The sequence below is a fragment of the Erythrolamprus reginae genome, chromosome 9 (genome assembly GCF_031021105.1).
Source record: "Erythrolamprus reginae isolate rEryReg1 chromosome 9, rEryReg1.hap1, whole genome shotgun sequence".
NCBI lineage: Eukaryota > Metazoa > Chordata > Lepidosauria > Squamata > Dipsadidae > Erythrolamprus > Erythrolamprus reginae.
In genome coordinates this window covers 57570970-57597819 of record NC_091958.1, presented here as the reverse complement: position 1 = coordinate 57597819, position 26850 = coordinate 57570970, and the positions used below count along the sequence as shown (strand labels likewise).

General features: G+C 48.7%; 1 protein-coding gene across 1 annotated transcript in view; it reads left to right on the top strand.

Moving 5' to 3' along the window:
* Positions 1-26850, top strand: part of GRIN2A (glutamate ionotropic receptor NMDA type subunit 2A) — a 60535-nt gene that overhangs the window by 21013 nt on the left and 12672 nt on the right. Inside the window, exons 2-4 of the mRNA XM_070760251.1 lie at positions 12720-13312; positions 23703-23817; positions 25281-25486. Coding sequence (XP_070616352.1) covers positions 12720-13312; positions 23703-23817; positions 25281-25486 — 914 coding nt within the window. The remainder of the gene's footprint in view (positions 1-12719; positions 13313-23702; positions 23818-25280; positions 25487-26850) is intronic.

Here is a 26850-nt window from a genome sequence, read left to right as displayed (position 1 = left end):
GAACCTAGGTCAGCAAGGCAGGAACCTGGGCAAGGAAATAGCCTGGTCATTACGACAGGAAGTTGAGTTCACAGAAAAATAAGTATTTGGGGACTCGGGAGGTCTTCTCCTGTCCTGCACCACTGGACGTTGCTAAGCAGCTGCTCATTTGATGTTCTCTGTGTTTACCCTGCTCACAGCTTTTGGCAAATCGGTCACTGGATCTTAATGGGCAGATTTAACAATGACTTAAGCAAGTGTCTCTTTTCCCGTTGATGTTGAGGCCGTGGGGCAGGACAGACCTGGAGAAAGGACCCTGTGTTGCCGCAGCCAAACGTTCCTGGGGGATTGGTAGCCTTCCCGGAGATTGCAGGCGGCTGCTCAGGAACAAACTAGATCTCTCCCCTCCAGGTTGCATCCACCGGTCTAGAATTGCAGAGGGCCCAGGAGGCGGGAGGAACCTTAGGAGAAGGCTGGACATTGGGGGGGGGGGTACATGGCGTGGCGGCAAAAGAGCCAAACCTCAGCCCCAGCACTGGGCTCAAGCAAAGTTTCCAGTGTGTGTGTGTGTGTGTGTGTGTGTGTGTGTGTAGAGGGATCACCCTGCTTCTTCTTTTGAAGGCAGCACAGAACCTCCAGAACAAAATTTTCCATCCCAGTGGAGAAGCTCTTTGCATGATTGGAACTGAGCGACGGCCAAGGCAGGAGGCGCCTTCTTCATGCTCCCTTGCCTGCTGCTGGCAGGTCCGGCCTCTCGGAAGCGAATGTCCCTCCCTCCCCCGTTCTGGACCTCTGCGGCCTCCTCCCTCCCAACTTATGGCTTTGGGGAGATTCCAGAGGGAGGAGGAGGCTTCACTAAGTGCAAGAGGGAGGGGTCTCACATTCCCCCCACTGAGAAGAGCAAGAGGGCGGATTTGACGCATGGACATGGCTGTGTCCAGAATCTCAGAGGTCACAGCCGTTGTAGCCCATGGTTAGTGGGCCCTTGGTTGTGTGTGTGTATGTGTGGACCCCAGGTGAGGGGCTCTTAAGCAGCCAAGGCTCTTTGAGGTGGGGTGGGAAGCTGGCCCCCTCACCAATGTCTTCAGGGCAGCGTCCAGTGCCTTCGGACTGTGCTCGAAGGACCACCGGAGCTCCCTCCATGCAGTTCCAGCTGAGCGGCTGATGCTGCCGGGTTTCCCCCCCCTTCAGTTTGCTAATCTTGGCAGCTCCTCCAGCCGGGCTGCCTGGGATAAACTGACCGGCTTGATCTCAGTGCAGTGTTTTTAAGAACAATTTGATTCTGGTTTGCCAGCTGGAATGGCTCTTCCTCCCCACCCCCATTCACTTGGCCTCCAACCTTTGTTTGAGGGCACCACAGTTCGGTTGAGGTGTCCATCTGTGTCTGTGTCGCTTTGACGGGTGAGGAAAGGTTGTGTCACTTCTCCTTTCTTATTAGTTTGACATGACTTTGAGAATTGCTTTGATCTGGGGAAGGATGCTTCATTTGCAGGACATACAAAAGGAAATGGCCCTTCCTTCCTTCCTTCCTTCCTTCCTTCCTTCCTTCCTTCCTTCCTTCCTTCCTTCCTCCCTCCCTCCCTCCCTCCCTCCCTCCCTCCCTCCCTCCATCCCTTTTTTCCTTCTTTCCTTCCTCCCTCCCTCCCTCCCTCCCTCCCTCCCTTCTACGTCTTCCTTTCCCCTTCCTCCCTCCTTCACCCCCATGTCATTCCATAATCCATCCATCTATCTGTCCATCCACCCATCTCCCAATTTTCAGTGTGAATCCGTTGGTTTTACATCCTTTTTTCCTGCCATTTACATTAAAAAACAACAACCAAGTTGAAGCAGTGGCAAACATCTTCTGGAAATGCCAATTGATTGATGAACGATCTGGAGGCAGAATAAACAGTGTGGTGGCATCCGTTTCTCCAAAGTTGCTTTTAGTCAGCAAATAGCAAAAGTCAAGGCACGTCTGATGTATTAGCCAGGTGCAAACAGGAGCGCTTCAGTTTCTGACAGCGGTGGAAATAATGTGTGTTTCCGTGCAAGGGATAAAAATGAGACTCGGTGCCCCCCATGTCTGTTACACTCCCTACACACACTCACACACACACACACACACACACAGAGAGAGAGAGAGAGAGAGAGAGAGAGAGAGAGAGAGAGAGAGAGAGAGAGAGAGCTGCTGCCTTGATAAACTGTCTGTCTGCATATAGATTTAATATTGTGCTAAATGGCCTTTTTAATTCTTTAGAATCGCTCCACAGTTCCTCTCTGGCTGCTTGCCACAAATTAGTGACGTGTGTGCACAGAAACCACACTTGGAATTGGCTCCCGGGTTTTATCTGCTCGGCCTCCCGATGGTGTTTAAGTGGAGATGGGGAAGAGTCTTAATTGGCTCTTTGGCGCAAGGGATTGTGAAAACAAACGGGAGGGAGAATCTAGCGCGAGCTTCGCCCTGGCTAAGACGTGGGGGCTCCAACTCCCAGGATGCCCCAGTCCGCAGGCCGAGAGTCGCTCGGCCCATCTCAAAAGTGGAGCCACTCCGATCAAGGCCCTTCTGAACTTGCACTCTCTGAAACGACGACCTTGGAAAGTGCAGCTTCTGAGGTTGGCTTCAGGTCTGGATCCCAGATAGAATTAATCATTTACCTCTCAATGGGGGTCTCATCGCCTCCTGGGGGGCGGGGGGGGGGGGGCTTCAGACCAGAGTCTTGCCCTCCATGTCCATCCAGCCGTTCTGCTTTCAGTTCCCAGAAGCTGTGCTGGCTGGGAATTCTGGGAAGTCCATCTATCTTAAAGTTGCAGAGGTCGAGAAACCCTGGTGCATAAAAGACCGAAGCTAGCAGAATTATTTATTTTTTATTATTTATTTATTTGTTTTCTCAAGTACGTATTGGTGGCATACAAAGATATAATAATATTTATATACATGATGCTAGCAAGAGAGAAACATGAGGACAGGGGACAAAAGGCACGCTGGTGCACTTATGCCCGCCCCTCACTGACCTCTTAGGAATCGGGAGAGGTCAAGAGTGGACAGTCTAAGAGTAAAGTTTTGGGGGTTAGGTGATGATACTACAGAGTCTGGTAGTGAGTTCCAGGCATCAACTACTCCGTTACTAAAGTCGATTTTATGGTGTTTGTGTATTTTTCTTAATGTAAATAATTAATAGAGACTATTTTAAAAAACAAAGACAAAACTAAAGTTGTATTTACTGCAATTGAGTTTGGAGCGGTTGACTTTGAGTTGTATCTGTTGTGTGCTTGTGTGTTGTTGTGGTTGAAGCTGAAGTAGTTGTTGACAGAAGGACATTATAGCAGATAATTTTATGGGCTGTGCTTAGGTCGTGTTTAAGATGATGTAGTTCTAAGCTTTCTCAACCTAGGATTGTGAGTCCAGTTGCGTAGAGTGTTCTGTTGTGAGTGGAGGAGTGGAGGGCTCTTCTCGTAAAGTATCTCTGGATGTTTTCTAGAGTGTTTATGTCCGAAATGCCATCTGGGTTCCAGACAGATGAGCTGCATTCGAGGATCGGTCTGGCCAATCAGGGGAGACCCAGGGAAGGGTGGGTAGGGGGTGGTCTCAAGCTGCTCCCACAAAGGAGTGGAACGCCCCTTCCCCCTTTGGGCTTGGACCCTGGAACCGTTTGGCCTGCTTGGGGTTGACCGTAGGCAAGACCCACCCAAGGCTGTGATGGCTCCAGGTTTCCCTTCCTCCCCCTCCCCAAGTTGGCTTCTCCTTCAATTGAATAGGGGGGAGCTGTTTTTCCTTTCCCCTTTTCAAAACACCATTTCTGGAGGTGGAGGTGGGTGGCCAGATGGTCAGATATCCTGCTGGGCGACTTCCCCCACTTCATCGGGTCCCTCTTCATTTCGGCGCTGGCCTAAGAGGAGACCTGCCTCCAAACAGATTCTCCCAAGGGGCACCGCTTAATTTTTGCTTCGTTCAGTAGATCATCTGGAGGTTAATGCAAGTTAACAACCATAAATGGAGGGAGGAGGAGGAGCAGGGGGGGGGGAAGGAAAAATAAAAAGAGACAGCAAAAGGCTCACAGCCCCCGTGCCCCTCTTCCTCTCGGCTGGACGGAGGAGAAAGGGGTTGGGGCAGTTGTAGGGGGCTTCTGGGGGCTTCCTGGCCAGCCTTTCCTAATTGACTGATGGGGGGTGGCAGGACTATCTTCCCAGCAGCCTTGAAGTGGGGGGGGGCACAGGCACCCATAGTTTTTTTAATGTTCCCAGCAGCATCATTGACAGGGCCCCCAGGGCAGGGGTGGGTGTCAAAAATTTAGGAAGGGGTTTTAAGGCTGGTTGCATGGTGGGTGTGGCCATGGTGGGCGTGGCCTATTTGGCTTCCTGCACCACAGGGGGGGGTATTCTTTCCTTGAGCCCCTGGGAGGGCGAAAACGGTCTCCCCAGGCTCTGGAGCCTGCTTGGAGGGCGGAAATGAGCCCCTGTCTGGTCTTCCCGAACTTCCAGCAGGCCCACTTTTCACCTTCCCTGGCCCTCCACATCTGCCCTGCACTTACCTGCGTACAGAATGGGCCACCTGGAGACTCCTGGGAGGGGAGGGGCAGGGTGGGCGGGGCCAGCCAGGAGCGGGATTTGGGATTCTCCAAACTGCAAAGAATCTTAGCTAGAGGTTCTGCCGAACCCTTGCGAACCCCCAGCAGCCCTGCCCTGCCCCAGGGCTCCTTCCTTCCTTCCTTCCTTCCTTCCTTCCTTCCTTCCTTCCTTCCTTCCTCCCTCCCTCCCTCCCTCCCTCCCTCCCTCCCTCCCTTCCTTCCTTCCACCTCCAGCCATTCAAAGCCATCTCATTGGTGGGGCATGTTCACCTCTTTGGTCTTAACCTCTCCCCACCTGGTGACCTTCCCATCCGGAGTCTTGGTGTGCCCACCCCAGGGGGTCAGTGCTGCCTTAGAGGGAGATATTCTGGGCTGCTCTGAAAAGCGCTGAATCGACTTGGAGACCAAAGGCAGGCAGTGGGTGGGTGGGTGAATGGGTGGGTGGGTGGGAAGCCATCTCAAGTCTCCAGCGTTCTCTCTGCGCAGGGAGATCCTCTTCGGAATACACGAGAAACATTTGTTTAGCTTAATTCCCTGGGGGGCTGGAGAGATAACGAGTGTGCGTGTGTATCCAGTGCTCTCAATGGGCTAAAGATGCTGAGCTCAGGGACCAGGCCCGGAGAGAAACACGGCTGGAAAACTAACATTTTCCTGGCTGCCAATTAAATAAAGTCTCACTAGCTTTTCCTCCTTAAATGTACTACAGTGTGCAATCTTTCTCCAAAACAGGGTGGGGGGAGGTTATTGTTATTTAGCCCCATAGATATGGTAGATAGATAGATAGATAAATAGGTAGGTAGATAGGTAGATAGGTAGATAGATAAATAGGTAGGTAAATAGGTAGGTAGGTAGGTAGGTAGATAGATAGATAGACAGACAGAGAGGGAGGGAGAGAGAGAAAGAGAGGGTGATCCAGGAGTGTTCACCTTTGCATTTTATTTCATATTTTGCTACTCGCGTTTCTTCTGTCCTGAAGAGGAGTTTTTGCATCCTTCCTGCCCAAAGCATGCCAAACTGCGTTGCAGGCCGAGGTGCAAGCGGGCAAGCGGCCTTCGGTCTGTCTTGGTATTTCCCTCCTTCCGAAAGACTCTCCCAGTAAGGCCCTGCTCTGCTCAGAACCACGTCTGGAGAGCAGTTTTTCCTCCCCTCCCGGTTCCATTGCGTCCGTTGCCAATTAGCACCGAGGCTGATTGATTCTGTAACTGTATTTCACTCTCCATGTCATGGTGGTTTCATTGCAAGATAGACGCCGGCTGAGTTTGTGGCCTCCACAGGGCGACCTGTGTGTTGGGGAGTGGGGGCTTTTCAGAGGGCATCTGGCAGTATCTCACCTGTTTTCCTTTTCACCGTAAACCTCTCACAAATAGCTCTGTGGAACTGAGCAGCTCAAATCCAGCCGAATCCCTTCGCTTCCCTCCTGCCTCATCTCTCCACAAACATTTTGTTGGCCACCCAGATTCTGCGTGCCTGTCTCTTTAAAAGTTGTAACATGGGGCAAAACTCACTCAGCAACAGAAATTGTGGTTGTTGTTGTGAGTGCCCCCTGTCCACCACAGGTCATGTCAGACTCTGAGGAGGATGAGCCAGGCCCCTCTGGACACTCAAGGCCAGGGGGGTTGACAGATGAAGCAGAGAGAGAGAGTGAGGGAGAAAGTGACCTGAGCCTGAGGAACCACTAGAGGGCGCTGATGTGGCAATGGGCGAGTGGTCCCAGTCAGAGGGTGAGGAAGACATGAGAGGGGAAAGTCAGTGGATAGACCCTCGCTATAGGAGGTTGCTCAGAAGGCGAGAGGAGTTGCATAGAAAAGTTATTAGTGTACAGACTTTGTGGTGTGATGTCACCCAGGCAGTATAAAGGCAAAAGATTGTGAGAAATTGGGTGTGGGGATTCAACGTTCAATGAAAGAGATGTGAGACTGGGTGTGTGTGATTGAACAAGGCTTCAAAACCACGATTTCTGCCTCAATAAAAGACCTTCTCTGCTGGATGATATTTGCCTGGGACTTCGGTGAGCAAAATTCATATGCTTAAATGATAAATGGACTTTGTTATGTGTGCAGACACACTTGGCTGATAAAGAATTCTATTCTATTCTATTCTATTCTATTCTATTCTATTCTATTCCATTCTATTCTATTCTATTCTATTCTAATCCAATCCAATCCAATCCATTCCATTCCATTCTATCCTATCCTATTCCATTCCAATCCCTCGCTGTTCCAAAATCTGCTTTTCGTTATGTGTGTTTTCTCAATAAAGAGTTTGATTTATTCATAAAGTGAGGGATTTCTGAGTCGGTGGGGTCGATTTCTTTGTCTATATTGTTTTTCATTATGTTGTACGCTGCCCTGAGTTGCTTCGAGAAGTTAGGCCTAGAAGTCGCATGAATGAATGAACGGATGGACGGACGGACGGACGGGAGGGGCAAAGGGTTTGTGGCAAAGTTGGACCAAGTCTCCCCGACTCCCCTCCTGCCTTCACTTCTTGGCTTGGCTTCTTCAAGCAGGTTCAGCCGTGAGCCTCCTAACCAGGCCCTCCCTCTGCCGTGGGAGCTGGCAGGGAGCTGGAAGGCATTGCTCTCCAAGCTAAGGGCCTCTGGGCGTGAAGGGGGGACGGGCGCTGTCGTCCTGGCTGTTTGGGAAGGGGCTTCGTAGCGATGGGGAGGCCTCCACCTCCGTCAGGTGCCTCTGCCACACACGCCAGGAGCTGCGAGCGGTGCAGAAGGAGCCTGACGCCACTGCAGCCTCTGTGCAGAGTGGGAGGGGGAGGGGAAGGCTCTGCCTGGATTTCAGGAGCCCCTGCAGCCCGTCCCAGCCCCGGCCCCTCTCTGCCGGCCCCAGGGAGGGCTGGCTGGCTTCCCGATCAAGAAAGGCTTCATGAACTCAATCTATCTAGTCTGGAGGACAGAAGGAAAAGGGGGGACATGATCGAAGCATTTAAATATGTTCAAGGTTTCAATAAGGTTCAGGAGGAAAGTGTTTTTAATAGTAAAGTGAACAGGAGAACGGGGGGCACAATCTGAGGTTTGTTGTGGGAAAGATCAGAAGCAATGTGAGAAAATATTATTTGACTGAAAGAGTAGTGGATGCTTGGAACAAACTTCCAAGTGCAGAGGTGGTTGGTAAATCCACAGGAACTGAATGTAAACATGCCTGGGATAAACATAGATCCATCCTAAGATAAAATATAGGAAATGGTATAAGGGCAGACTAGATGGACCAGGAGGTCTTTTTCTGCTGTCAATCTTCTAGGTTTCTAAGTTTCTTTGGTCAAGAAGTAGCAACTGGCCAAGACTCAAGCCACCTTGTCTGGGCTACAACACTAAGTGTGGACAGGCGGAGTTGGAATCGATCAGGAAACCCGGACGCCTTCTGCCACCCACCTCCCAGTGCCCGATAAGCGCTCACAGAGTCGGCCTTCTCCGGGTCCTGTCAGCCAAACAATGTCGACTGGCAGGCCTGCGGGGAAGGGCCTTTTCTGTGGGGGCTCTAACCCTATGGAAACAACTGCATCCTTCCCATCTTACCAGACTTCTGTAAAGCCGTGAAGACCTGGTTTTTCTGGCAGGCCTGTGTGAACGGGACCTAGATCGGCTAGGAGTGAGAGTGAGGGTAGACATGTTTGGGTGGGATTCTTATTAATGTTTTTATGCTATTTTATATAATGCTCAAAAAATAAATACAGGGAACACTTAAACAACAGAATAGAACTCCAAGTCAATCCAACTTCTGTGAAATCAAACTGTCCACTTTGGAAGCAACACTGATGGACAATCGATTTCACCTGCTGTTGTGCCCATTCAACTTTGGACAGAACAAAATATTCAGTGAGAATATGTCATTCATTTTAGATCTAGGGTGTGTTCTTGGAGTGTGACCCTTTATTGTTTTGAGCAGTGTATAAACTACTATCCTATACTTGATTGACAAACAAACAAACAAATAAACAAATAAATAAAACCTCCCGAGACCCTTTGGATCCCTGGACTCCCCCCTCCCCCCTGCTGCACATGACCGGAGGCCTTTCTGTCCGGGGGGTCTGCAGGTGGGGTGGCCGATCCGTCTTGCGCTGGGGCTTCTTATGCAACTGGACGAGTGTCGGTGGCTCTCTCCGCTCTCTCTGCTCTCGCTTAACAAGCATGGCGTGACTCCCGCATCCCGCCCGGCGCATGAGTCAACATCAAACTGAGCAAATCTGAGATGAAAGTCTCTGCAGCCCAGCCGAGCACAATTAGGCCTGGGAAGTGCGCGGCTCCTTCCGCGAGGAGCTGAATCGGCAAGAATGCTGCTTTTGAGGGCAGGGAGGGCTTTCATGCTGCTCCTGGAAGAGGGCCGGGCGCATCGCTTTGATTGCCAGCCTGCGCCCTATTTCTCCCCTGACGGGGCCCCGGAGGATTGCCTCTCTCGTGCGTCAGAGCCCACACAATGTGAGAATCCCGGCTTTGAACCTGGGTCCCCAAGGACCTGGCCCAGGAATGCTACACCAAGGGGGGTGGGCTTCCTTGGTGCTGCTGCGCAACATTTCCCACACCCAGATGTGCTGGTGCTGGGGAGAGAAGAGAAGCGCTGAGCATTAAGCGCTGATCACATCCTAGGTCCTATTCTCATTGAACACCTCATTCTGTACAAAGTTGCATGTGCTGACAACACGTGAAATGGATTGTCAGTCACTGCTCCCTCCAAAGGGGACAGTTTGATTTCACAGAAGTTTGATTTACTTGAAGTTATATTCTGTTTTTTAAGTGTTCCCTTTATTTTTTTGAACAGTGTATATATATTTCCATTTTCATCATCTCTACGCGCATCTCCCTCCCTCTCCCTCTCTCTCTGCCCCTCTATTATAGCACTTAGCACTTTAGACTTATATAGCGCTTCATGGAGCTTTTCCATCCCTCTCCAAGTGGCCTACAGAGAGTCAACCTCTTGCCCCCTCAAATTGTCTTCTTTTGTTACTTTTTATCATTATCTAATGTTTAATTTGTACAAATGATCACCCTATAATTGTTTGACAAAATAAATAAATAAAATAAATAAATAAATGCAAAATCTGGGTCCTCATTTTACTGGCTCCAGAAGGACGGAAGGCCGAGTCAACCTTGAGCCAGTGGTGGGATTGGAACTGGTGAACTACAGCCAGCAGTCAGCGGAAGCAGCTTGCAGTGCTGCACTCTAACCGCTGCGCCACCAAGACCCATTATCCTTCTCTTGACCCAGTCACCCCAAATACATCGCAGAGTTGGGACCTCTGCACCAGACCCGTCTGAGCTCCAGCCGCTTTGGGAATGGCCTTTCCAGTTCTGGCCCCAAAAGCTCCCTATGGCGTGCCGGCAGAGGGCCTTGACGCAAGAAAGGCCCCTGGGCAGGGCAACCCAGCCACGGGGGGTCTGGTGGGAGAGAGGAAGGACCCCATTTCTGGAAAGTCCCCCGTTCACTCAGCCCCCACTCCCCAGTTTGGTTCATTTGTTTGGCTGCCTGTCATTCGTCTGCTTGGCTTTCCAGGGGAGGCAGCCCCCCTCCATCAGCCCCCCTCCATCAGCCCCCCTCCATCAGCCCCCCTCCATCAGCCCCCCTCCATCAGCCCCCCTCCATCAGCCCCCCTCCATCAGCCCCCCTCCATCAGCCCCCCTCCATCAGCCCCCCTCCATCAGCCCCCCTCCATCAGCCCCCCTCCATCAGCCCCCCTCCATCAGCCCCCCTCCATCAGCCCCCCTCCATCAGCCCCCCTCCATCAGCCCCCCTCCATCGCTGGGAAGGGGGAGTGGGCAGAAAGCAGCAAAACAGTCATGAAAGTTTTCTCCGAGGGGAATTTGGGGGGGGGGTTGTGCCATCTGCCCACTTATCAGCAGCCAGAGGAAGTGACATCTCCCCGGATTCTGCAGGGTCCTTAGAAGCACAGAGGTTGCAGGGTGTGTGTGTGTGTGAGAAGAACACCTGGGCTTTTGGGAAGGCAGCGGGCAGGGGCAGGTGGGCCTTGACCTCCAGGAGGGAAGATGCAACCAGGCTCACTGTGCTTCCTTGTAGCCACCAGCACCGTCGTTTCTCTTTCAAGTCGTTCCACCCTCCAAGCTTTTTTAAACCAAAGAATAAATTTGGGTCTTCGGGGCCGCCTTCTGCCTCAGGCATCCCAGCGGTCGGTCAGGCCCCACCTAGTCGGCCTTCTCCAGGTCTTGTTGGCCAGACAGTGCTGCTTGGCAGGGCCTAGGGGGAGAGCCTTCTCTGTGGTGGCCCCCCGCCCTCTGGAACGAACTCCCTCCTGAGATATGTAGCACACCTGGTCTTTCATGAAGCTTTGCAGACCCACCTCTGCCGGCGGGCATGGGGGACGTGAGAGGGCTGGGGAGCCACCACAGAGAAGGCTCTTGCCCTAGGCCCCGCCAGACGACATTGCCTGGCTGATGGGACCCGAAGAAGGCCGACTCTGTGGGGCCTGACCAGTCACTGGGGCTGGGGGCGCTTCCTTCCTTCCTTCCTTCCTTCCTTCCTTCCTTCCTTCCTTCCTTCCTTCCTTCCTTCCTTCCTTCCTTCCTTCCTTCCTTCCTGGTTCCCCCAGATTGGAGAAGGCTGTGATAGGATATGAGGGCAAAGGGGCCTTGGGGGGTGGGCTAGGTTCCTTTCCATTACCTTGTTGAGTGACACTTGTGGGCAATCCTGCTGAAACTACTGTACCTGGAAACCGGTGGAAACACCTGCTGTGGGCTCTCCCCTCTGCCTTCACCTGGTGGGCAAGCCAATGCCAACCTGAGCCTCAGTTTCCCCTTCTCAGCACTATGGCCGGCCCACCGTGCCTTGCCTTGGAGGGCCCGAGTCCCTTCACTCCAGGGAGGGGCGTCTCCCGTCGGCAGCAAATTCCTCTTTGTGACGGTTGTCTGCATGATTGCCCCACAATCTGTTCTCGGGCCATTGGTGGTGATTTGGAGACGGTGTTGCTTTGCTTAGCAAGGCAGGGATGACGTATGGAGGGGCTCGGTGGTTGGGAGGAGGTGGGTGGGCCACGCTGGGGGGGACTCGAGGGGGGGCCGAAACAGCCAAGGTGGAGTTGGTTGAACGAAGGCAGGTGGGTCTCTCTTTCCAGCCACAAGATGCTCAGGGGTAAAAGCACATTGGGGGCCTGGGGTGAAGGGCCGTTTTTGGGTGATGGTCCTCTGGTGGCTTGTGGTTCCGTCCCATTTGCCCACCAGATCCTGCAGCGCTTCAGCTGGCACAAGTGCAGGTACGAAGAACGGAGGGGCTGGCTTCACGTGGCTGTTTTTTAAATTTCTCTGCATGCATAATTAGCCTTGATGACTAACAGCTTGGATGCCTTCGCTTTTTCCTTGAGATGAGAGAGAAATCTTCTCTTTGTGGCAATAATCCAGCAACGGTGGGCACGGGGGAAGCGGCCCTTAAAGCAGAGAGAGCAGAGGGGGGCCTGGGGGCTCTCTGAGATGGCTTGTTTCATGACCCTTACTAGGATTATTTTATTGGCCCAGTGTGATTGGACGCACAAGGAATTTGTCTTTGGTGCAGAGGCTCTCAGTGGACATAAAAGAAAAGAGTAGAGTAGAATGGAATAGAATAGAATAGAATAGAATAGAATAGATTCCTTTATTGGCCAAGTGAGATTGGACACACAAGGAATTTGTCTTTGGTGCAGAGGCTCTCAGTGGACATAAAAGAAAAGAGTAGAGTAGAATGGAATAGAATAGAATAGAATAGAATAGAATAGATTCCTTTATTGGCCAAGTGAGATTGGACACACAAGGAATTTGTCTTGGGGCAGATGCTCTCAGTGTACGTAAAAGAAAAATATACATTTGTCAAGAATCATGAGGTTCAACACTTAAGGATTGTCATAGAGGTCAAATAAGCAATGAAGAAGCAATTAATATTAATAAAAATCTTAAGGATACAAGCAACAAGTTACAGTCCTACAGTCCTAAGTGGGAGGAGGGGGGTGATAGGAGTGATGGGAAAAAACTAGTAGAAACAGTAGGGAAGACTTAGTAAATAGTTTGACGGTGTTGAGGGAATTATTGGTTTAGCCGAGTGAGGGCATTGGGGAAAAAACTCTTCTTGTGCCTAGTTGTCTTGGTGTGCAGGGCTCTGTAGCGACGTTTCGAGGGTCAGAGTTGGAACAGTTTGTGTCCAGGATGTGAGGGATTTAATCCTGGAAGGAGCAGAGGGGCTTCACCTTTCTCTCCTCTCCGGCCCTCTGCAGCACGAGATGTCCACCTTCTTCCAGTTCGGGGCGTCCATCCAGCAGGAGGCCATCATCATGCTGAAGTTCATGCAGTACTATGACTGGCACGTCTTCTCCGTGGTGACCAGCATCTTCCCCGGCTACCGGGACTTCATCAGCTTCGTCAAGTACACCGTGGAGAACAGTTTCGTGGGCTGGGACATGCAGAGCGTGGTCACCCTGGACGCCACCATTGGAGACGCCAAGTCCACCATTCAGCTGAAGAAGATCCACTCCTCGGTCATCCTGCTCTACTGCTCCACGGACGAGGCCACCTTCATCCTGGACGAAGCCCGGTCCTTGGGCTTGACCGGCTACGACTTTTTCTGGATCGTGCCCAGCTTGGTCAGGGGGAACCTGGAGTCCCCGCCCGCCAATTTCCCAGCAGGGCTGATTTCAGTGGCCTACGATGGGTGGGACTACAGCTTGGACGCTCGGATCCGCGACGGCCTGGGGATTATCACGACGGCCGCAGCAGCTATGCTGCAGAAATATTCCTTCATCCCGGAGGCCAAGACCAGCTGCTACGGGCAGTCGGAGTACAACGAGCGGCCGGCTCAGATGCTTCACAAGTAAGACTTCTTTTGACCTTTCTTTTTCAAAAATTAATATTTCTATTTGGGTTTTCTTAAAAAAAAAAAGACAACGTAAAAAGCAACAGGCAACAAAAACCTCAGATTTAAAGACATATTTACAGTTACATTTCTGATTGTTTGGTTTCTGCATTTTAAAAAAGATTACAATTATCTTATTCCTTTCTTTCCATCAATCCAATTATAAAATTTACCCCACACAGTATAATATTCTTTTTCCTCTTTATTCTGTAACTCTAATGTAAATTCACTCCATTTTGCGCATTCTAGTATTTTCCATCCTCGGATGGTACGTTTTCTCTTTTCCAATTTTGGGCAAAAAGCAGTCGAGTTGCAGTTAATATCTTCGGAGAGGGGCGGCATACAAATCCAAATAATAAAAATAAATAAATAAATAATAAATAATATACTGCTCAAAAATAATAATAAAGAGAGCACTCAAATAACACATCCTGGATCTGAATGAATAAAATATTCTCAATGAATACTTTGTTCTGTCCAAAGTTGAATGTGCACAACAGCCTGTGAAATTGATTGTCAGTAAGTGTTGCTTCCTAAGTGGACAGTTTGATTTCACAGAAGTTTGATTTACTTGGAGTTCTATTGTGTTGTTTAAGTGTTCCCTTCATTTTTTTGAGCAGTGTATATGTATTATTAAATAATAATTAGCCTTTTCATGTTATCCTCTAATTATTCCTAGTAAATAGATCTTAGGTATTAATTCTAATTTGTACTAATATCTCTTTTAACGAGTTTTGAATCATACTCCAGAATTTTCTTGTTTCTGGGCATATCCACCCCATGTGATAGTAAGTGCCACGCATCGACTTACATCTCCAACATTCATTTTTCAAGTTTGAGCAAATTTTTGCTAGTCTTGCTGGGGCAAAGTGCCACTGGTAAAACATTTTATATAGATTCTCTGTCTGTCTGTCTGTCTGTCTGTCTGTCTATTTAATTTATATGCTGTTCACTCAAAACGGACTCTGAGCGGCAAACAACAGGTATAAATACAATATAAGTAAAAAAACCAATTTAAAACATCACTAAAATCACATGTATTATAAAACCATAGTTGCAACATGGTGCCGATATTGTCAGTTGAGAGTCATCTTTCCAAATCTTTCCCAACCCTTTAACCTTCTGTTTGGAAAACAAAGCAGGCCCTTTTGGAGAGGTTGACCGATGCTTGTCTGGGTCAAGTAGGAGCAAACTCCGTCCAGGCAGGGAAGCGTCTGTAGAAGGCCAAAGCCCTGGGCAGTGGCCTCCAGTGGCCTCGTAGGTCAGGACGGTCCGATACTGGCTGCGGCAGGGAGGAAGGAAGGGAACGGACCCAATTAAGCCGGTTAATTTAGCCAGGAAACATCCTGAAGATTCTGGTGGGTTGTCGACAGCTGGTTGACGAGAGCCGGCGTGGCTGCAGGCAGCTCCTTCCACGCAAGGAGTGTGAGCTCATGCGAGAGACAATTCAGGCTCCTCTGCGTGTGGCTGGGGAGGTTTCTTTTAAAATATTCCCCATTAATTTTCCCCTTTTCAAAAAGAAAACACAAATATAAATACAAAAAAGTTAAAATAAATATATAAATAAAATAAAATAGAAAATAAAAAATTAAACAAATCCAAATTATGTACAAATATAAATTTTAAAGGCACTATATATTATACAGTAACTCCCCCCTTTCTTACATTGATTCCTGAAAAAATCTAAAATCTAAACTTTACTTGATACATACTTGAAATTAGAAATCAACATGCATATTAAAACACCTATAAAACAAAATTAAACTCACTATATATTTCTTATATTAACATCTATCTATCTATCTATCTATCTATCTATCTATCTATCTATCTATCTATCTATCTATCTATCTATTCATCTATCTATCTATCTATCTATCTATCTATCTATCTATCTATCTATCTATCTATCTATCTATCTATCTATCTATCTAATCTATCTATCTATCTATCTATCTATCTATTCATCTATCTATCTATCTATCTATCTATCTATCTATCTATCTATCTATCTATCTATCTATTCATCTATCTATCTATCTATCTATCTATCTATTCATCTATCTATCTATCTATCTATCTATCTATTCATCTATCTATCTATTTATCATCTATCTATCTATCTATCTATCTATCTATCTATCTATCTATTCATCTATCTATCTATCTATCTATCTATCTATCTATCTAATCTATCTATCTATCTATCTATCTATCTATCTATCTATCTATCTATTCATCTATCTATCTATCTATCTATCTATCTATCTATCTATCTATTCATCTATCTATCTATCTATCTATCTATCTATCATCTATCTATCTATCTATCTATCTATCTATCTATCTATCTATCTATCTATCATCTATCTATCTATCTATCTATCTATCTATCTATCTATCTATCTATCTACCCACATGTTGTGAGCCGCCCCGAGTCTTCGGAGAGGGGCGGCATACAAATCTAAGTAATAAATAAAAAAAATAAAATCTATCTATCTATTCATCTATCTATCTATCTATCTATCTATCTATCTATCTATCTATCTATCTATCTATCTATTCATCTATCTATCTATCTATCTATCTATTCATCTATCTATCATCTATCTATCTATCATCTATCTATCTATCTATCTATCTATCTATCTATCTATTCATCTATCTATCTATCTATCTATCTATCTATTCATCTATCTATCATCTATCTATCTATCTATCTATCTATCTATCTATTCATCTATCTATCTATCTATCTATCTATCTATTCATCTATCTATCATCTATCTATCTATCTATCTATCTATCTATCTATCTATCTATTCATCTATCTATCATCTATCTATCTATCTATCTATCTATCTATCTATCTATTCATCTATCTATCATCTATCTATCTATCTATCTATCTATCTATCTATCTATTCATCTATCTATCTATCTATCTATCTATCTATCTATCTATCATCTATCTATCTATCTATCTATCTATCTATCTATCTATCTATCTACCTATCTATCTATCTATCTATCATCTATCTATCATCTATCTATCTATCTATCTATCTATCTATCTATCTATCTATCTATCTATCTATCTATCTATCTATCTATCATCTATCTATCTATCTATCTATCTATCTATCTATCTATCTATCTATCTATCTATCTACCTATCTATCTATCTATATGTTATCATGGTATACTGTATATATTTGCCAATCCATCCTTTATGACTATGCATAGCTGTTTCTTTTTGATAAGAACATTCTTTTATTTATTTGTTTTGTCAAGTACGTATTGGTGGTACACAGAGATCAGGGGGGGGGGGCTACTGCCTGGACGGGGGAGTGGGGCAGGCAGTGGGGTCGGGAAAATGGACCTCCACCCCAGAGCACCCAATTTGCCTTGAAAGACGTTGAAAGAAAATGCAGAAGCCCAGAGTGTGGTAGGAAAAGATTTGGCAGCCCTTCACTTCCAGAGTTACAAAAATGTTTATATACATGATGAGAAACATGAGGACAGGGAACAGAAGCACGCTGGTGCACTTATGCACGCCCCTTACTGACCTCTTAGGAATCGGGAGAGGTCAACAGTGGACAGTCTAAGGGTAAGGTTTTGGGGGTCAGGTGATGATACTACAGAGTCTGGTAGTGAGTTCCAGGCATCAACTACTCCGTTACTAAAGTCGTATTTCCTGCAGTCGAGTTTAGAGCAGTTTACTTTATCTGTTGTGTGCTTGTGTGTTGTTGTGGTTGAAGCTGAAGTAGTCGTTGACCGGAAGGACATTGTAGCAGTCTAGTTGACTTTCATTACTATGCGCCAATAGTGATTCTATTCTATCCGTCTAAAACTGGTTTGTTATTTTAGTAATGTGTCTAGTAAATAGGTTGATGAGATTTCATTCCCAAGGCCTTGAGCCATAAGGAGGAGGAGGAGTTGGTGGTGATATCACTGCATGCCCCCTTGGTCAAATGGCTTTCCACTGACCATTGCCGCCTGTCCCGGTCAGCCCAGGCTCTCCTTGGGGGGGCATTTCTCTCGTGCCCTCCCCCCACCCCCCTCCTCTGCTCTCTTCAGCAGCAGCTCCAGACATAGAGCACAAGAGGCAATAGCAGAGCCCAGAGCTCCTCGGCCGGGGAAAATGACCTTGGGAGGAGGAGGGCTTTAGGGAGGGGAGGGCTGGGATCCGAGAGGGGTCAGATTAATATTCAGAGACCATTGCACAGGAATCCTGGAGATACAGCCTCCAACCTTGGCCGTTCCCCTCTGAATACAAATCAGAAGCTGGTTTGAAAAACAGTTCTTACTACTGGAACCGTTCCGGCCACAGGGCAGCCTCGGTTCCTGTGTTTCTTTCTTTAGTGGCCACTGACTTTTCTACCCTCGCTGCCCCCCTCCCCTTGGATGTTCTGGGCCTTCTTTGTGGCTGCGGATGAAGCCCAGACGTGGCCCATCTCTGCAGCTATGAAGTAAACACAGAGGAATCACGGTTTGGGGAATGGTTGGCCTTCGTGGCATGCAGATCCCTCGCCCCCCCAAATCCTCCCCCCTTTCCCCAGGGGGCCCCCTCCCAGCAGCCCCTCCCCTTCACCTCTGCAGAGTGCCAGCTATCGATCACACTTCCCCCAAAGGTCACCCAAATCATTAACATGGATAGAATCACCTGTGTACTGGCACTGGTAGTTTTGCAGCCAGAAGGCTCGAGATTACTTTAAGTAAGGGGGGTCTGACTCTTCCCTCCTGTGCGGTGCCCCCCCCATCCTCCACCAAAGACGGGGGGGGGGTCTTCAGCAAACCATGGCGCCAAAGTCTGGCCCCCAGCCTACTTCGGGAAGCTGGGATTTAGCAATAGCAATAGCCCTTGGACTTATATCCCGCTGCACAGTGCATTACAGTCCTCCCTAGGCGGTTTACAGGGTCAGCGTATCACACCCCCCCCAACAATCTGGGTCCCACCTTTGACCCACCTTGGAAGGATGGAAGGCTGAGTCCACCTGGAGCTGCTGGGGAGATTTGAACTGCTAAACTACAGCAGATAGAAAGAAAGAAAGAAAGAAAGAAAGATAGATAGATAGATAGATAGATAGGGATAGATAGATAGATATTTAGCATTTAGACTTATATATCGCTTCATAGTGCTTTTACAGCCCCCTCTAAGTAGTTCTAAGGCAGGCAGGGAGCCCAGAAGCCACAGCCAGGATGGTGCTGAACGGACCTTTCTGCCCCCTCCTCACCTGGCTGTGGGCTTGAGGCACCGTAGTCTCAGCCCTAAATTCCCTGGCAGCTTCCAAAGCCTTTGTGGAGAAGCACTTTGGAAGGGGAGGAAGTGGTGGATTACGGGAAAAAGAATGGAAGGGGGCAAAGGGCCTTTTGGGGCACAGGAGAGGTGGAGAGGGAGGGAGGTGGTCGAGTCTTACAGTATAGACCACGCCAGCTTGCCACGGCCAATTTGCCATGGGACAAGAGTTCCACCAATATCAAAGAGACGGTGGAAGAGGACCATTAAAAGGAAGAATGCAAAAGGAGGGACAGAATGAAATGTGAATGACACAGATAAAATATTTTAAAAATTTTATTTAAAATAATTAAATTGATTTGTTAAATTGTTCCGTGGCAGGTTGTCCTGCAATGAGTTGGCTGCCACAAGTTGTCCCGTTGGAGGGACCAACAAGAGAAGTTTATTTTGTGTTATTTTGTTTAAAAAAGGTTTCGCTCGAGTGGAGCTCAGGTCTCAGCAACAGCGTGGAAAGAGTTTGCCACAGAAATTGAGAGTTTTCCAATTTCCTACTCTAACCTGTTGGGATCTCCTGGTGTCCCCCATCCATCTTGAATTGTTCTGGAAGCACCAGGATCTGTCTGTCTGTCTGTCTCTCTCTCTCTCTCTGAGCCTGTGCTGTCTTTCTGTTTCCAAGACGCAGGGCAGGGCAAAGAGTTGGAAGATCCTTCTTCCTCCTGCCTGAGATTTTAAAGCTGGGGCCAGGAACTCCCCCCTGGACACCCGGTCCTTGAGCTTTGCTCCTGGACGCTCCTTCCTCCTGACTCTTGGCCTAGATAGCCTTTGCGTTGATTCAATCGGACATTACTGGCATCCCACGGATGGGAAAGCCAAGATGCGGATCAAACTGACATTCTAAGTTTTTTTATATATATAAAGTTTTATTTATAAACATATATACATGACACACAAAATAAAGACATTTAAAAACACTGGACATTTGTGTAGCCAATCCATGTTACAATTCCTGTTGTGCTCACAACCTATTACTCCACTATTTTTACATATTTATTGCAGACCAGTCAAATACATGGATCTTATTTATATCTATTTTCCCATTAATCCATTTATCACCAAGAAATCTCTCTCTCTCTCTTTTTTTACTTTTCCGTTCCTACTACTATTGTTGTGACTAAATGGACATTTATTCCTTTGTCCTTTTCTGCAGCCAGCAACATTTATAATATTCAGACTCTTCCTTGTTTTTTTTAATTTCCAGTGTTGGTTTATCCATCTCTGCACATGCTTTTAATTTCTCTCTCATGTCTTTTTATTATTATTATTATTATTATTATTATTATTATTATTATTATTATTATTATTATTTATTGGATTTGTATGCCGCCCCTCCTCTACCGACATTCTAAGCTGAAGCCAAAGGAGCTGCAGAAGGCGAAGCTGTGGTCCAGCTCCTTGCCCAGAAGGTTGAGCTGAGGCCTGGAGGATTGAAAAGGCCGACGTGAAATTAGGGAGCATTGTGTCCTGGGTGGGTGGGTGGTGGATAAGGAGCGGGAGACCCCTTGCTTGGCTGTCCTTCCCAGTTCACCCCAGGGCTTTAACCCCTCCCTCCCTCCCTTTCAGGTGAAGGGGGGAGGAAGAGACACGTGGGCTGTGGCTTCATCCTCTTCCCAGTCCTGAAACCACGTGTCTGCTTTGCTGCCTATTAGTCATGAGAGCCACATATATTATCCAGCAGAAGGGACCATCTCTGCCCCAGATGGCAGGGGGGGAAACCTCAGAGGGAGAGGGTCCCACTTTTTTTTCATGTTTAAAAAAAATTAAAATGCATACACAAACATAACAATGACAAACAAAACAAATAACATCATAAATAAAACATAAATTTGGGGTGTTTACACTCCCTGCTCAATTGGAAATTTATTCATTTATTTATTTATCCATTAGGCGTACAAGTCTAATATGTTGTTGTTGTTGTTGTTGTTATTATTATTATTATTATTATTATTATTATTATTATTGCCTTATTTGGGTAAAGCTTCGCATTTTTACATATTTGCATATTTTTCTTTCAATCTTATTAATTTCTTAAATTATCTTTCTATATAATTTCTTTTCTTCTATCCTGTCTTTCACCCAATTATAATAATTCTCCCATCATCTTATAATACCCTGAGTCTTCTTTCCCTCCTAGCTTCTTTGACAACCTATCCATCTCTGCGCAATCCATCACCTTTTTAATTACCATCCCATCTCCTGCCTGGTCCTCTTTCAATGGGGTTTTGACTGCCCCTCGTGGGAAGCCAGCTGGGCAGCTGCAGCAACCTTGGGAAGGGGCCGGTCTGTTCCAGACACAGGGGGGCCCTTCCTGAGCTGCCCTCCCAGCTGGCAGGGACCAGAAAGGGGCGAGAGGGCAGCTTTGGGGAGGGGTGGGCTTCTTTAGGGAGACCTTGACTTAGACTCAAGCAAAGTCTAAAACACCGGGGATGGTGACTTCTTAACAGCCAGAGGCCATTTCTTGGACCAGCCATCAGGGTTTTGGCCGGCCTCCACAAGGAGGTTCAGTGGTTTGCAAGTCAGGTGATGGTTGGGTGTTTGCTCCCCCATTATGAAGAGGAGGAACATCTGGACCTGAGCAGGCAGGACTGGTTGAAGGCGTCCTGCACGAAAGGCGGAACCTGGAAATATTTTCCCATCTGGTGTCTGTGTTTTAGTGCAGCCTCAATGCCATTGGCCGAGGTCTCCGCCATTCCTCTTCCTCGTGCCTTCCTGAATGGCAGGTGTTGTGGAGCCCCAGGGGGCCTGGATGCCCCGGTCTCTGGGTTGGACGCCTTGCTCCGTCCGTTTCGTCCCAGGGCTCAGGATGCAACGAAGAGGGTAGAAGTTAAAAGTGTGAATGAAAGGGATGAAGGTTGAAGGCCTGAGGCATCTTTGCAGAGCAAAAGGGACGGAGCAGGCAGCTTGTGTGTGTGTGTGATTGTGGGAGCAAAGCCGCAGAAGCCCCGTTGCAGGTGTGAAGCAGGTGTAAGACCCACTGCAGACCCTTTGGGGCAGGCCTTGGGGGCCCCACCTGCTTCTAGGCTGCTGGCCGGCCTCGACTGCTCCATTCTGCACCAGCCACCCCTTCTGGGGCCTCCCCAGTTGCACCGACCAAGATGGCATCAGGCGGTCAAGCCAGCCCAGTTTATCCTGCCCTCCTCTTGACCCAGTCGGCCTCCAGCCGTTGCTCTCCTCCCGCCTGCTTCAGGAGGGGGGGGGAATTCCTCTGAGAGCCCCTCCAGCATCGTCCCCTGCCCCTCCAGTGTAAGGAAAAGGTTTCCAGGTGGTATTTGCTACCTGCTTCTTAGCTGCTGCTGCAATGTTTGTGAGTGTGGTCGTTGTGCACTCTGCACCAGAGTACATCACACACACACACACACACACACAGCCGTAATATTGTGCTGACTGCCCTGCTGGTGTGGTGCTTTCAGTTTGTCGCTCCCAAGGGCGAGGTTTCACCACAACGGTCCCCCTTCTTCTATTATTATCTTGTGGGGCCTTCTATCCCTTGGGACGATCGTTTCCCACCGATTTCCGTGGCCGAGGCCGTCCCTGCGCTTCTCCCAGCCAGACCGAATTGGGCCGGGTTTGCAAGAGGCCCTCTTGGCTTCCCAGGCAGGGCTGAAGCCGGATGGCCTCCTGGTCAGTTTCTAGCCACTCAACCGGCCGGGCTGGAGAGGTCCCTTTTCCCGCACTGCTTCCACCGCTGGCCACACGGTGGCGCCCTTGCGTTGCCCAACCGCCTCTGGAATGAACCCCCTTCTAGTAATTGCCTTCAGGAGAGAGAGGGGCGGCTTTGGAACCTGCCCACTCGGGCCCCTTCCCTACCTGAGCCCCCTCTCTGAGGCTGGGGCTGTGTGGCCGACTCTCCCCACTGCGTCCTCCCCTCCATCCCTCTGCAGCCCCCAGAGGGAACCCGGCAGCCCCAGGCCAAGGCAGCTGCCCACCAGCTCCCGGGGAGCCTCAGTTTCTGTTCAAAGGAGGCGTTTTGAAGGCAGCCGGGGAAATTGGCCCCTTCTGAATAGAATGGAATAGAATAGAATAGAATAGAATGGAATGGAATGGAATAGAATTCTTTATTGGCCACGCGTGATTGGACCCACAAGGAATTTGTCTTGGTGCAAATGCTCTCAGCGTACATAAAAGAAAAGAGATACAGTTGTCAAGAATCATGTGGTACAACACTTGATGATTGTCATATGAAGAAGCAATATTAATAAAAATCTTAAGGATGCAAGCCACAAGTGACAGTCCTACAGTCATAAGTGGGAGGAGATGAGTGATAGGAAGGATGAGAAAAAACTAGTAGAAACAGAAGTGCAGATTTAGTAAAAAGTCTGACAGTGTTGAGGGAATTATTTGTTTAGCAGAGTGATGGCGTTTGGGGAAAATACTGTCCTTGTGTCTAGTTGTCTTGGTGTGCAGGGCTCTGTAGCGACGTTTTGAGGGGAGGAGTTGGAACAGTTTGTGTCCAGGATGTGAGGGGTCAGTCAATATTTTCCTGGCTCTCTTTTTGACTTGTGCAGTCTACTGGTCCTCAATGGAAGGCAGGTGGGCAGCCATTGTTTCTTCTGCAGTCCATTTAAAAGTGGACGTCTGTTTGCCAACCCTGCAGGTTGGACCTAAGATCTGAGTCCGGAGTTCCTTGCAATCTGTTGCCCCTTAAGGACTCCAGCCTCCAAGATGCCCAGACCGCAAAGGGATAAATGGTGCAGAAGGGCTGGTCATCTAAGGCCGAGTGCAGAGGGCCAAGTGGCCTTCCCTTCGTGGGCATCTCAAGTGGGTGCCTCTTCCGGTCCTGGCCTCCGAACTCTTTCATGGCATCGGTGGCCAGTCCCTCCTAGCGTTGCCCTTAGATAGGAAGCCAATGGCACCCTCTTCATGGGACTAACTGCCAGGCCCCCGTAGGATGGATTCGATCCCGGCTCCTAAAAAATGGTTTTTTTTCACAACAAAGGGAGGATTTATAGCATATGTTTCATCGGAGTTAATCCAGGGACTGAATTAGTTTGCTCATTAACTGCTGGACAGCTCATTAATTCCTCTTTGAACATTTCCTTCCTCTCTTTCAAGGTTTATGATGAACGTGACTTGGAAAGGGAGAGACTTATCCTTCACCACCGATGGCTACCAAGCCCAGCCACGCCTCGTGGTCACTGTGCTGAACGAGAGCCGGGCCTGGGAGAAGGTAACCGGGGGATTGGGGGGGACAGCAGAGGGAGGAAGGGGGGGGGGTCTGCACAGCCAGCACTTCCACTCCGGCCACGGGGAGGGGGAGCATTTGTTCTGGTGGGCCTTTCCCCTCCCAGAGACCCTTGGTGGGCAGAGGCTTTGATGAAGAGGGGGGGAGTCCTACCTAAAGAGGCCCCCTCCTTCATGGGAGAGGCAGAGCCTCCATTTGGACAGCCAAGGAGGCCCCAAATAGACCCCCGAGGGTCTCACCCAGGACAAGCTCTGGAATCTGTTCTCCCGCAGAGCTGCTGGGGGGGGTGTCAGAGGCTGTAGGGCTGACACGTGGAGAGCCAGCCCGGACCTCCAACCCACCAGCGGTGCAGAGGACCCCTGAAGCCCCCCCTTCTGTTCAGTGGTGGCAGGTGGGCTTGGCCTGCAGCCTGGAGACCCTTCTTCCCCCCTGGGGAGACCTTGACGGATCAGATCAGATGGGGCTGGATTGGTTTAGGGAGGCTCCCCCCCAACCCCCCAGGAAAGAGGTCAGAAAAAGGGGGGGCAATGGAGGCAGGCTTAGTTCCCTGCCTGGATGCAGCTGCAGCCTCGGCTTCGCTAGAAAGAGAGACAGATCTCAGACTTCCCACTGGCACAGGGCTGGCAAAGCTTCCAGACTGAAGGGGTCTTGGAACGGGGAGAGGGGGGGGCTTTCCTGTGTAGACGAAGAATACCTGGTGTAAAGTAACCTCAGGCCTACACAGAAGACCCTCAGGGCTACTCTGAGTGTAAAGCTGTAGTAAGAGAATCTGACATTGCTGAACGCACCTCCCCCCACCGGCCTTTTTCTTCATGTCTACATACATACATACATACATACATACATACATACATACATACATACATACATGTGTTATTTGTATTTATATGCTGCCCACTCCAAAAGGGACTCAGGGCAGTTAACAATAGTCAGAAATACGATAACGGCTTTCTGGAAGACCGGAAGGGTGGAGGTAGTACAGGTCTTTGGGGCAGTTGATTTCAAAGGGTCGGGGCCACCACAGAGAAGGCTCTTCCCCGAGGCCACACCACCCGACATTGGCAGAGAGGACCTGGAGATGGCCGACTCTGTGGGGTTCTCCGTCGGGGCAGCCATGGATTCAGGGGGAAGGAAGGGCAGTTCTTGGCACTATTGAGCTGAGGCTGGGGGTCAGGGAAGAGGTCAGGGGCATCCCCTGGGCGAATGGACCCGCTCACCAGGAGGGGCATGTTGTCAATCAAGAGAGGATTATCCTGGCATAAGAAGCGAGGAAATGAATCTGTGGGTGGGTGGGAGGCTTCTTCCTCCTGCCCCCCCCAAAAAGGTTTAAAAATGTCTTCAGCACCAACCGCCCGAGTGGTCAAACGCAGCCCTGACACAAGTGAGCCCAGGATCCCCCGAGCCCCCCCCTCCCCCGTGCCCACCTGCCTGCCTCGGCCCCTCCTCAGGTGGGCGAGTGGGAGAACCAGACGCTGACCCACAAGTACTCGGTGTGGCCCCGCTTCAACTCCTTCAACGACAGCGACCCTGACCACAACCACCTCAGCATCGTCACCCTGGAGGAAGCCCCCTTCGTCATCGTGGAGGACATGGACCCCCTGACGGAGACCTGCGTCAAGAACACCGTGCCCTGCCGGAAATTCATCGTCATCAAGTAAGCCCCCTCCCCCCCTCCCCCCGGGCCCCCAGCCCCTCCCCCTCTCCTTCCCCAGCAGCTGCGGAGGGTCTGCAGGTGGGGGTCCCCGCCTGCACATCTGGCCCTTGATATAGATGGTGTGTGTGCGCCCTGCCCTCCCGGTGGGGGACCCCCCACCTGCCCCCACTTCCAAGGGGAAGGCTCCGTCCAAGGCCTCTGGCCACTCGTGGGATGAGCCTTGTTCAGGAAGCGTCTGCGGGTTTAAAGTTATTTATTTTTTTTAAAAAAATATTTTTATTAATTTTTCACTTTAAAAAAGAAAGCACAATAGTAAGTAGAGAAGAAAATCAAAGAAAGTTAAATTAATAACAGCATATACAGATATTAGCACTATATTATCATTAAAGTCACTCTGTTTATATTACATTAATTATACACTCGACTATAATTTGTCTCAAGTATATAAATTAGTACATGCTTCTTTCCATTAACAAAATAATTTCATATATACTTCAATGATTTATCGTGCAGGCTGTATTCAAGTAAAAATAATGAACGAATTATCATTATTAAAACAACTGTAAAGCAAAACTAAACTACCTATATCTTTCTTTATCTTAGCACATATTTTATCATTGTATATAATTTCCCAAAGTAATCCTTTATGATGTGGGTATAGAGTTTTTTATTTTTTCTCCACCTTTAAAAAATGTTGATAAATAAAAACACAACACGGATGCCGAACAATATCAAATTTTCTTCTCTAGTAAAAAATGAATGGATTTCTATTTTAATTGAAGCTCTCACAACTCAATCCCTCCAACAATTAAGCTAAAAAGAAAATAAGAATAAAATTTTATATTTGAAATAGTTCCCAAGATCAGTCGGAGTTGACCAAGAGTTGCTGCCCCTCTGGGTTTGCAACCCAAGCTGTGAATAACCACCTGCTTCCTTCCTTCTACTTCCTCCTTCTTGGGCCCCCTTTAAAGCTGAAGAAAGGGGGGGGAGAGCGGGAGGGAGGGAAGGTGGGAGGTGGAAGGTAGAAGGGAAGGGGAGGAAGGAAGGAAGGAGGAAGAAAGGAAGGGAGTAAGAAAGGAAGGAGGGAGGAAGGAAGGAAGGAAGGAAGGAGGGAGGGAGGGAGGAAGGAAGGGAGGGAGGGAGGAAGGAAGGAGGAAGGGAGGAAGGGAGGAAGGGAGGAAGGAAGGAAGTAGGAAGAAAGGAGGGAGGAAGGGAGGGAGGGAGGAAGGGAGGGAGGAAGGAATGAAGGAGGAAGGAAGGAGGAAGGGAGGAAGGAAGGAAGTAGGAAGAAAGGAGGGAGGAAGGGAGGGAGGAAGGAATGAAGGAGGAAGGGAGGAAGAAAGGAAGGAAGGGAAGGAAGGGAG